Raw genomic sequence first — 12,173 nt, forward strand, 5'->3', positions numbered from 1 at the left:
CTGGATGACCCCCCCCCTATTCCCAGCTTCTGCTCCCCAGGGAGAAGGCGGGATGGGGGGGATCAGGGGCTCAGCATACACCTGCGGGTGACTCCCTGGGCAGAGGGAGCCGGGGGGGGGGACTGGAAAGGACAGAGCTGCGCCCCATGTCACCCCCCCACGAGTGTGGGGGTCCCTAACGGGGTATGGGGGGGCTGAGGGGCAGCATCCACGGGAAGAAGACTGCGCTCTCGGGGGCCACCCGTGGCTGGGGGGGGGCATGCTGGGAAAGCTGGGGGGGGGGCACTGCTTAGAGAAGGGGGTCCCAGCCCCCCCACCTGCTCCAGAGGGAGGGACCCCCAGTCACCCCCACCTCAGCGGTCAGGGCCCCCCGCGCAGGGCGCCCCGCAAAGCCGGTCCCTCCACGGGGAGAGGCTGGGATATGCGGGACCCCCCCACGGACCCCCCCAAAGCGTGGGGGTCCCCACGGCGGGGGCGCATCACCTGCCCGGAACAGCCGGGCCGGGCCGCCGGGCGCTTTATATCAATGAGCGAGGCTGGGAACGGGCCGGGCCCGCCCCCCCGCGCCGGCCAATGGCGTGCGGCGCTCTGCCCCCGGCGCACGCCATTGGCTGGATTTAAATGGGTTGTTTTTCCTTAATGGGGAGGAGGGTTTGGGGCGGGAGGGGGCGATGGGGCAGGGGCAGGGGCAGGGGCAGGGGCAGGGGCAGGGGCAGGGGCAGGGGCAGGGGCAGGGGCAGGGGCAGGGGCAGGGGCAGGGGCAGGGGCAGATCCTGTCTGAGCCCCGGCACAGAACCCCAGACTCATCTGGGATGGAAAAGCCCCTGAAGCTCCTCCAGCCCAACCATGACCCTCCCTCTGACCCTTCCCAACTCCCCCAGATCCCTCAGCGCTGGCTCAGCCCGACTCTTCAACCCCCCCAGGGATCCCGGGGACTCCCCCCTGCCCTGGGCAGCCCATTCCAAGGCCCAACAGCCCCTTCTGCACAGAAATCCTTCCTCAGAGCCAGCCTGACCCTGCCCTGGGCAGCTTGAGGCCATTCCCTCGGGGCCTGGCGCTGGGGCCTTGGCTCCAGAGACTCACCCCCCTCTCTGCCCCCTCCTGGCAGGGGGTTGCAGAGGGCCAGGAGGTCTCCCCTCAGCCTCCTCTGCTCCAGACTGAACCCCCCCCAGTTCCCCCAGCCGCTCCCCAGCAGACCTGTGCTCCAGACCCTGCCCCAGCTCCGTTGCCCTTCTCTGGCCACGCTCGAGTCATTCAATGGCCTTTTTGGGGTGAGGGGCCCAAAACTGAACCCAGGAATCGAGGGGCAGCCTCCCCAGTGCCGAGCCCAGGGCTCAGATCCCTCCCCTGGCACAGCTCAGTCCATGTGTGTTGGGTCCCTCTGGGTCACCTCCCCGCCAGTCCCATACGCCGGGACACCGGGCGGGTGATGTCTGGCAATATGCTCTCGGCAGCATCCAGAGCTGCGTGGCCCAGGCTGAGCGTGGTGAGAGCTGCTGGATCAGAGAGGAGGGCGGGAAGGACAGAGCTCGGGGCACCTCGGGACGGACCCCCTGGGCCTGGCCAGCTTCTCCCTCCTCCTTTTTTACTGAGGGTTTTGGCTCTCATGGAGGAGTCCCTCCAGGAGCCATCGTTGCCTCACGGTGACACTTACCCCACTGTGTGTTTTCCTACCCCAGCTTGGCTCCACGCCACAGTGGTCACGGGGGTGCCCAGCCCTCAGTTCCTTGTGGTGGCCTGAGCAGCCCCGGGGCCGCTCCAGGTCCCTTTCCACCTCCACCCACAAAATATCAAGGAGATGCGATGCTGTGTCCTGCACCAGCCGTGGAGACTTGAGGGAGGTGGGTCCCGGCCTGTGCTGGTCCCCTGGCTCCTGGCACAGAGCTGGGGGGTCAGTGCCCCCCCTTTTCACGTGGCTCCACGGGCTGTGTGAGCCGCCAGAGCAGCCTTGAGGTGTAACCCTGGGGGTGCAGGACCTGTGCTCAAGTTTGGGTCCTTGTGACCCCGCAGGATTTGGGGGTCGCTGCTGGGTGTGGGCCCCCTCTGCTCTCCCTTCCCCCTGCAGCCACCTGCCCCGGGCTGTCCTCTCGCTCCTGCTCCTGCTCCGGGAGTGATTAATGGGTGCTCGGAGCTCATTCCTGGCCAGCTGGGGTTGCTGGAGCCTCCCTGCCATCTGGGAAGGGCCGCATTGTTCCACCTTGTGATTTACAGGGACGGTCCCCTCCCTCCTCACCCTGCTCCGGGGACTGCAGCGAGCCCAGCCCTGTCCCGTGTGGAGCACCCGGGATCAGCAGCACCCAGGGTGCTGGGCACTTCCCATCCATCTCCTGGGGCTGACGGAGTCCCCACAACCAGCTCTGTCTTGTCTTGTTCTTGGAAACGACCTTCTGCAGAGCAGGGAGGACCCTGCGCCCGTGCAAAGCCCTCGTGTACCCCCGGGGGGTGGTTGTGTCCCCTCACACCCGCCGGAGCCCGCTCTGTGCCCAGAGCTGCCCCAGCACCCTACACACTGACAGCCAGGCCCCAGACAGGTCCAACACCCGTGGGTCCCCAGGCGTCACAGCCGGGCTTCCCGCTCCGCAGGGAGGGGGGCAGGGGCTCCGGGGAGATAACCCCGCAGATTAGGCGTCCTAGAAAGCAGGGTGCAGGGTGTCTGGCCTCTCCCTGCCCCAGGCAGAATCAGCAGCATCTCACCCATCCCCACAGATATTTTTCTGACCTGTCTGCAAGCCCTGGGGCTGCAGGACTCCGGGTGATTGTGCCAGACCCTCCTTGGCCCCTCTGGCCCTCCTCTCCCAGCGCCGTGCACTGCGGACCCTGCTTGGGGGGGACACATGCGGGTCCCCAGTGCACGCCCTCGCGCCGGCTCTTGCCACGCTGCTCTCTGGTCTCCGTCCAGACGGGCTCTTTATCTCTGCCACGCGATCGCCGGCGCGAGGCATCCGATGGCTCATCAGCTCCTGCTCCACATCTCGCAGGAAGGGATCAGCTACGAGCTTTATCTCGTGAGTCCGTCGACCCTTTTGGGCCAGGGCTTGTCTCTCCAGGCCCGTCTCCGATCTCCGATCAGCATCGTGGCCTCGGGGGACCCTTGTGCTCTAAACCAAGCATGAAACAAGCATTTAAAACGATGGGTCACGGAGGCTGCGTTTGGGAAGGCCCCTGGGTGCCGTTTGTCCCTTGTGCGGGGTCCAGCCCTGCCCGAGAGCCGCGGGGGGGGTTTGTGGTGGGTCCTGTCACAGAGGACGGGGATGCTCCAGCCAGGGCTGGAGGGATGGGGGTCCCCAGCCTGGGGGGGGGGGAAGTGACGGGGACCCCGTCCTGGGGACCCAGCAGATGGCACTGCCGCCTCGCACAGCCGGGCTGGGGACACAGCTGCTGCCCACCGCGACAGGACCAGGGCACAGGCAGGCAGCCTGGCCTGGGGCTGCAGGCGGCAACAAGGGGCGTCCTTCCCCCTGCCCAAACCGGGGCGTCACGTCCCGCCTCGGCTACTCCTGTCTGGGGGAGGAAGGGATGGGGAAGGGGGCTGGCGGCCATCCCCACCTCGTCATCCCCTGGGGTAGGGACACAGAAATGCCGCCAGGCAGAAGCAGCTGAGCAGTTTCACGCGTCTCTTGTTTTATCCGCACCTTCAGATTGATTTTCCGTGTTTTTTTTTTTTTTTTTTTTTCAAATGGAAAAGCTGCTGTGGGACATTCCTTGCGCACACACCTACCTGCGCCCCGGGACCAGCATCCTCCAGAGGCCAGGGGAGGGACGGAGAGATGGAAATGTGTGTGGGGAAGGAGGGAGAGAGGGACGGAACTAGCTGTGGGACTGGGGAAGGAGTTGGGAAGTGTCACGGAAAACACTCAGGGAGGTAGAGGAGAAGCCGAGCTGCCCGTTCCCCCGCCTGCCCGCAAGCACAAAGAGCAGGCGAGGGACCCAATCTGTCGGGGATGACAGCAAGGCCAGAACCAGCAGCTAAATTAGCATGAAGTGTTTCCATTGTGCGAGGCACAATGAGGACCATATGTCAGGGCCGGGGCTGGCAGCCGGGAACAACGGGCCCGCAGAGGTTTGGGAGCCACCGGCGCCGAGCTCGCGCTGCCCTCGCCCCATTCCCAGCTCCCGGGGCTGGGATGGGGATGGTGGAACCTCTCAGCGTGGGGGCTGGTTGGGCAGAGAGTTGGGGCTGGGTGCAAGCGGTGGGGACACACGGTGCATCCCAAGGGGTGAACATCGGGGAGAAATCCCTCAGCTGGGACAAAAAGGGAGCACCCAGGTCCCCTCCTGTGCCCCACCAGCCGCTACGGCCCCTGCAGCCCGGTGCAAAGTCTCCCTGCTCCCTCCCCCATGTTTATTATTTCCCCTTTGACGCATCTCTGCTGAGCCAAGCTGCAGCCGAGGCCAATTGATTATATGAAGAAATTTGGAGCAAGTCGGCGAACAGCTGCAACCTGCCCCCAGGGACGCGCGGGATCGGCGCAGACAAAGGAGACTGAGCCGCAAACTTGCCTCCCCGCGTAGCTCCGGGTGGGCTGAGGAAACGGGGCGAGCGCTGGGGGCTCGCAGGGGAGAGGGCGGGGGGCTGTGGAGAAGGGGTGAGGGGGGCTCTGCCAAGGCAGAGGCGTGGGGTGACTCCGGAGCGAGGCCCACACTGATTTCCCAGGGGTATGCGGGAGAGACAAGGTGGTTTGTTTGGGTTGTGTTTGGAGATGCTGATGTCTGGGCCAGATGTCCTCGTCCCTCCGCTGTCACCCCAGAGGGACTGGGCCCTTCGGGGGCTGCTTGTCCCAGCAAAGCCAAGCTGGGCTCAAACAGGGACCAGAGACCCGCGGAAAGCCCAGGACACGTGTCCACCCCCTCCCCGAGCGAGCCCGAGCCCGGGCGGCGCTGGTGGGACTCTGCGGGTGACAAGAGGACACGTCCTGGTCCCTTGGCCGGAGCGGGAGGGGGCTCAGCCTCCCCCCTACTCCCCAGCTCCTCTCACAGGCACGGCCACAGCCATCGGCTCCTGCGCGGGGAATCCACCACCACCACCTCAAGCAAGAGATGGTAACAAACAAGATTAAAAAAAAAAAAAAAAGACAGAAAAAGGGAAGGCGGGCACTCTAAGTTCAAGATCTCTCTTTTGCTGGCAGTTTAATTCATTTCTCCCTCCCCGACTTCCTTGTGAACTCATAAATAATAAATCCTTGCACAGCCTGAACAGCCAAGACAAACACACGCTGGGGCACACCGCGTACAAGGGTGGGTGGGTGGGTTGGTTTTCCGTCGTGGTCGTTCTTATTATTATTTTTTTTTTTTTTTTTTCCGTTCGTTATCTAGTTTTCCTTTCCCAAAAGTGCACAACACAGCAAATAAATAATAACATTTATCAATAAATTAATTCAATAAATATCCTCGTGGCACAGAGACGTGGCTGGCGAGCGGAGGGGAAGGGTGGGCTGCCCTGCTCTGTCTGCCGGGCCATGCGGTGACGGGGGAGCGGGCGGCGGGGTTTGCTGCTCCGGCCCTCGGGGATCCCAAGTGCCCCGGAGAGTCCTTGCGAGACAGAGGTAGCGAACGTCCTCCCTGCTTTTACGGGGAGGGGGGAAATGAGGTACGGAGTGAGGCGTCGCTGGGAGCTGGCGGCAGAGGCTTGGGGGGGGCCGGGATGGAGCCAGGAGGTCTGTGAGGTCCCGGGAAGCCCAAGTGGGGCTCAGACACCCGGCACGGGCAGAGCCCAACACCTCGGGAGGGCAAAAAGTGGAGGGTGGGAGCCTGGAAGAGCTGCTGGGACCCTCTGCTCCGGCTCTGGGGGTTTGCTGGTGTGCGCAGGCCGTGGCACTGACCCTCTCTGACACACTCAGGTCCGTCTCCCCCAGCACCCACTGCCTGTCTCGCGACAAGACTCAACCCCGTTCCCTGCGGGCCAGGCCCCCGGCCCGGAGCGTTGGCTTGAAGCACAGCCGGTGGTTTCTGCACCGTCCTGGTCCCCCTCCCGGGCTCTGCTTGTGCTCTTGCCACTGCCAGTGCAAAATTAACTCTTAAAACAAACAAACACCCATAAACCAAGGTAAAACATTCACTCCTGCAATGAGTTTTCCCCAGGCTCAGCGTGGCCTTGCTGGAGAAAAGGCTGCTTGGCTCTGCTTTCCCTTCCCACTCCCCTCCCTCTCCCAAAGTGCTGATCCATGTCGGGGGGGGGCCGGGGAGGGCCCCGGCTGCTGGAAGCTGGGCAGAGGGGCTGCACCAGCTCCCTCCCCTCTCCAGCCCCGCTGCAGTTTACCCCGGCAGAGCGTGTGCTGTGAAAGCTCACGCTGCACCAGTGCTGTACTGGTGTAAACGGGGAGGCCCCGCAGAACCCCAGGGTGAAGCTTCTTTGCCCATGAGCCCCGGCGGTACAGGGGAAGGACGCGATGCGGGGGGGCTGAGCACCAGCATCCCCCCGTGCTGGGCCACGCTTGTGACCCCGCTCAGGGCTTTTCCATCAGGAGCAGCGAAGCAGAGGTGGAGGAGGAGTGGGGAGCGATGAAGAGCAACATGGGGAGCTCTGGTGCTCCGGGGGGGTGCAACAGGCTGGGCCAGGGGGGCTTCACACTCGTTGTGCACTAGTGCAAAGGAGGGTCAGGCAGCAAAGCCGGGGACGCAGGGGTCTGGGAGCAGAGTGCGGAGCTTTGGGGAGACCAGACGTGCAATGGAGAGACCTCGGGTGCTGCTCCGCCTGGCAGGCAGCACAGCCAGAATTTCCGAGGAATTTCAGGGAATTTCAGAGCATGCCTCTCTGCCCTGTCTGGAGGGGAACCTGTCGCCGTCCTCCCCAGGTCCTGCCAGGTCTGCACCACACTTTGTGCTTCCCTTTAGGGTGCAAAAGGCCAGGGCGAACACAGAGGAGCTGCTCTGTGCCCGGGGATGCTCCCGGGCTGCGGTCCCCCGGCGGAGAGGATGGTCCTGACGTGGGTCTGTAAGAGCCCAGCACGATGCCAGGGGCAGAACAGCAGCAAACAGACAAAAATGCCCAGACTGGCCGTGCTGGTGGGGCGGCTGGTGGCAGAAGGCGCAGACAGACAGACAGATGGACAAGACCCCGGGGCCGCTTGGTGCTGCAGCGCTTCACAGGTCCGTTTTTTTGTGTATAAAAGAGGCGACACGGAGACAGACGTGAGCTCAGTGGCTCCTGCTGTGGGTCAGGGAGCAGACGTGGTGGACAGACTGACGGATGCAGGCTCAGGATCCCGTAGGCAGCATCAGAAGGACGGACGGACAGAAGTTGGGAGCACGTGCGGCCAGCACAGGCTTCAGGCAGCAGATCCAGCAGGACAGACAGATGGCTGGTGGACTGAACATCCAGTCTGAGTCAGGCAGGATGGAAGGACAGACGGACGTGGGCTTGGCGCTGGGGAAATACAGAAGACAGTTCAGATAGGGGGGAGGGCAGACAGCTGGGGACTTGGTCCATTTGAACAGACGGACAAACACAGGCACAGCATTTTGGATGCCCGACATGTGGTTCAGGTCATAGATGGACAGACAGACTTGAGCTCTTGGCTCCGATGCCCAGCACATGTTCAGGTAGGAGACACGGCAGACAGACAGACGGACGCAGGCTGGGGTGGCTCAGACATCCAGCACGTGGTTCAGGTAGGAGATGTAGCAGATGGCCAGGCGAAGGATCTCAATCTTGGAGAGCTTCTTGTCCGGCGGCAGGGTGGGCAGCAGCTTCCGCAGCTCGGCGAAGGCCATGTTGAAGGCCTCGACGCGGATGCGCTCCCGCGTGGCGTGGGCTGTCCGGTACTTGGCCGTGGCACGGCGCCGGCGCCGACGCTCCTCCCGACTCAGGTGCTGTAGGTCTTTCTTCACCGTCTCGCCCTGCTCGGCTACCCGGGACTGAGCGCACAAGCCAACGCTGCCGGTGTCCTCCGCGCTCCCCGCGCGGCCGCAGTCGCTGAAGACGGACTCGGACTCGGAGTGTGTCGGGGGCAGGTCGATCTCTGTCTGGTCCGAATTGAGCATCATCGTCGCAGAAGAGGGGTGGACAGACAGACAGACGATTCAGAGATACAGGATGGCAGGAGGATACGGGGACGGACCGACCCAGGCACGACGCTGAAGCAGGAGGTCTCTGGATCACAGCAAGCCCCTGGTTATTCTCCTCCTCTTCCTCCTCATCACACACGCTCTCCGCAAGGGAATGTCAAAATTTTCCCTTTTCCCTGGAGTACTCGTGGGGCGGGTGACGACTTTCACAATAAATAACGTAAGGAAGATGGCAGGATGCATATAAAATAAATAAAATAAATAAATAAATATCCTCTGTGCGTGCGCGTGCACAGAGTCCGCGGGCTCTTCCGTGAGGCCGGGGCAGGACCCAGTTTGGGAGCCGTCAGGTGTCAGAGCCGAACTCCTCCCGCACGCTCTAGAAAACAGAAGCACAGGGGCTCTCAGCATCACCCGGCTCCCGGCGGACAGGCGAGGCGAGAGCGCGGCCGGTCGCTCCCCTCACCCTGCGGCGCTGGCCCCAGCCTGAGCGGGGCACAGCCTGTGTCCCCCCACCCCCCGGGATGGGGCTCCGGGTCCCCTGTCAGGAGAAGGAGCCGGTGGGGGTGGCTCCGGGGGAAGGTGGGAGCCATTTCTCCTGGCTCTCGGGAGAGATGACAGGTGGTGGATGAGCGAAGGGGAAAAACAGACTGCAGGGGCGAGAGGAAGGGGGGGGGGGGGCCTCATTGTATACTAAATGAGCCCGTATGTCATGGATCCTGGCACCCCCGACATATGGAACCCAACACAGCTGCTTTGCTTCATGTGTCCAAATAGACGCTGGCTCCCCGCTCCCTCCGGGACGCTGCGCTGTCGGCCGGGAAAGCTGCCTCCCCTCTCCCTTCTTCTCCCCCCGCGTTGCCTTCCCCGTGCGGCTCCAGCACGGGGAGGGGGGGCCCCAGGCTGGCACAGACGCCTCCAGCACCCCAGGAATGGGAAAGGCAGGTCTTATCCCAGGAGCATCTTCACCCCGGACAGCGGAGAAGGGCCGGGGTGGAGCAGGGGAAGGGGAACAAACTTCAGATGGGGAAATGCGGCTGCTGGTAGAGACGGCAGCCGGGCTGGGAAGGCAGCCAGGCAGAGATGTACAACATATTACCTCTCTCAGGCCCGACAAGCTTGTAATGAGCCATACGACTGAGAAATGGGAACTAAACGAATATGGACAGGCGATGACTGGGAAGAAATAGTCCACATCCCGTTCAAAAAGAGTGGCAGCGGGCAGAGCCCTTGATGTCTTTGCAGAAACGCTGCCCAGGAACCCCAGCAGCGTGGAGAGAAATGTCTGCACAGCCCCTCTGAGCCCCCCCCCCTGAACATACGTGGCTGTTTCTCTGCATGCTTACACAAACACACGGGCACACACGTGCACAGACACACACGTGCACAGACACACACGTGCACAGACACACAGACACGTTTCCCAGCACATACGTGTAAATGGTCCCAGTGAAAAACTCCTCTGTGAGAACCCCACATCCATTTATGCACAATAATTTACAGCCACGCTCGTAAATCCACCCCAAATCAGACATCTCTGCGCAGAAACACATGCTCATCCCTGCACCGTCGTATTCAGATTTCACTGAAAAAAATTAACCCGGGCTTTTTTTTTTTTTTTTTTTTTTTTTTTTTCCTCCAACACAAAACCTCTCAGCTGTGTGTGAGTACAAGTAAACCACCCAAATCCTAACCAAAAAGTTACTCTTGTGAAGCACTTAGCCTGGAGGTGACGGAAGGGCTGATGGAAACGTGGCTTTTGGGATCCACGGGGATGCCCTCTCAGGGCTCTGAGCTTGCAATAAACTGCAGTGTCCTCGGAGCACACCTGAGTTTGCTTTTGTGTTTAACTTCTCTCCCTGCGCTCAGCTTCAGAGACCAACCAGCCACGACCAAGGCAAGAGCGTGGATCTCCAGCTCCCAAATCAGCCACCTCTGCTGTAGCCATCTGCTACAGCCACGACTCCTGCACCTTGTTTAACATTCTTCACTCCCCTCCTGCTTTCAGCTCTTTTTTCCTTCCGCTCTTGCCACCTTCCTGCTGACCCAGGACCTTCTTTCTGGTGCCCGGTGGTGGAGGGAACAGTCCTGCCCTCCCGGCTGCCCTCGGGAGCAGCGTGTCGTGGGTGACCACCACCCAAAGCAAACTCTGGCAAGCGGGGGCAGCCCTCGGTGGCCAGCTCGAGGCTGGTCGCTGTGGCCGTGTCGTGTTTCCTTGCGTGCTGGCTGTGCCACCCCGCTCCCACTCACAATAGCCCTCCCTGGAGCATCGCTCCCAGCCGCGGCGGCTCGCGGCGGCGGGGCAGGACAGCGGCTCCAGCCGTGAGTGCAAGCTCTGGAGAGGCTGCAGCCAGGCTGGGAGAGCGAGGGAAGGTCAGCTCCGGGGTCGGACACGTGCCACGGCAGCTCCGCGCTTCCAGCTCCTGGGCCGCAGCGAGGAGCCGGTGCGTGGACGTCCAGGATCACGGCCATGGGTGCAGCTCCGCACCCGTGTGTGCAGCTTCTCCTTCAATCCTCTCCCCCCCTGCTCTTGGGGACGGGCAACTGTCTTTGATCTTTTGCACTAGCTTCCCCGTTCTTCTGCCTTCCTCTTAGCCCGGCGCTGCTGCTCTGAAAACAACGGGCCTGTTCTCCTCTTGCTCTGCAAACTCAGGTGCTGCCTCATCCCACCGGGCCGTGCTGAGGTGCAGTCCCTGGTGAACCGCCCCGGCTCTGCTGCCTCCCGGCCCCATCCCTTCAGCACAGGGCAGGGAAGGGGACAACCAACCACCTCCTGTCCCCTCCTGGCACACCAGCACCGAGGCACGAGCACGTCGTGTCATCCTGGAGTAGGGGAGGCTGCAAAAACTTCTTCTCCTTGGGCAGATGGGGATGACGACCTGGCTCAGGAACTGCCCGGGAACCACTCACCAGTCACCGCGCTCCGCGGAGGGGACAGGCTGTGGGACACGTTGCTGTCCCTGTCTCAGCGTCCTTGTGAGCGAATTGAAGCTGTATCAAACACGGGAGGCGGGAGTCCTGCATGGAGGTCTCCATCGCAGAAGGATGTTGGAGCATTTGCATGAAGACAAGTTTCATACTGGACCCAAATAAACTCCTTATCCCGCTCCTTCGCAGGGTTTGTCCAGTCCTCAAGAACATTTTCCTTTGCGTGGGTGACTTGGGCTCTGGGTGGCTCTTTTCCACTCTTTCCTTCAGCTGAGCTGTAACCTGCCACCTTCCTAAATTCACCTACTGCAAGAACCTCTTTTACACCTACACTTGCTCCGGTCCTGCCTTCAGCAAAACGGGAAGCAATGCTTCCCAGCTCCTCGCTTGCCCTTTTCCTTGCCCTCCAAACCAGCGCTGTCACAATTTTTGAAGACTCCCTGGCCACAAAAAGTGTGCCTGGTACCCACTTTCAGGCTGTCTGACTGGAAGTTCCTTTTCTTTTCCCTGATCAGAAACCCCTCCGGGCCACCACCAAGCCCAAAGCGAAGGATGAGCGCAGGGGTTTTTGCGTTAAACCTCGCACCGAGGTCAAGCCCCTTCCTGAGAGAGCCCGCGGGCTCGTGCAGAGACTTTCCTGCTCAGACCAAGCTGCTGATCTCACTGTCCCTCTCCCCACCCTCCACGCTACCATTTCATCAGCATCAAACCTCACAGCAACATCCCGGAGCGCTGCTCACCCCTCCCCGGGACAGCCACCTTACCCCCGAGTCGACGAGCATTCCCAGGCTCCAGCTTTTCTCTTCCAGCAGGATGAAGCTCAAAGTAATCCAGGGAGGGAGGAACCGCTTGGCTCATCCGTCCATTGAGGAGGCAGAAAGTTTCCCCGGGTGTGCACAGCGTCCTGCTCCGTGGGATGGACTTGGGGGGGGGGGTCAGGGGGAACCCCAGCAGCCTTGGGGCCCGGGCATGCTACTCCTTGGGCAGGAGTGCAAGCGGGCCACCGCGCCTTGAGATGGACACCCCAAGGAGGCATGTGCCCCATACGCTATATATACACCCCAGCCTCGCACGCCGGGTCCGACCCCGGCCGCCTCATTGGCCGCTCCGGTGCTCCCCCCCTCATAAATATTAAAGTAAAGTGAGGGGATGCCATTGGCTGTGCGGGAGGTTGGAGCCCCCGGGAGCGGAGGGAGGTGGAGGTTGGATGTGGTCCTGGAGGGTGGATGGAGGTGGTGGGC

General features: G+C 62.1%; 1 protein-coding gene across 1 annotated transcript; it reads right to left on the minus strand.

The window, feature by feature from the left end:
* Nucleotides 1-4,784: 4,784 nt before the first annotated feature.
* Nucleotides 4,785-11,952, minus strand: NHLH1 (nescient helix-loop-helix 1). The gene is made up of 2 exons (XM_074928968.1): nt 11,697-11,952; nt 4,785-8,383 (listed from the first exon to the last, which is right to left on the minus strand). Exon 2 carries the CDS (start codon nt 7,981-7,983, stop codon nt 7,585-7,587), a length of 399 nt encoding a protein of 132 aa, XP_074785069.1. The 5' UTR covers nt 7,984-8,383; nt 11,697-11,952; the 3' UTR covers nt 4,785-7,584.
* Nucleotides 11,953-12,173: the final 221 nt, after the last annotated feature.

The sequence above is a fragment of the Athene noctua genome, chromosome 29, assembly GCF_965140245.1.
Source record: "Athene noctua chromosome 29, bAthNoc1.hap1.1, whole genome shotgun sequence".
Lineage (NCBI taxonomy): Eukaryota > Metazoa > Chordata > Aves > Strigiformes > Strigidae > Athene > Athene noctua.

Bases quoted from the DNA above. Each gene is read 5' to 3' on its own strand.
- NHLH1 (XM_074928968.1), bottom strand. From the start codon at position 7,983: ATGATGCTCAATTCGGACCAGACAGAGATCGACCTGCCCCCGACACAC.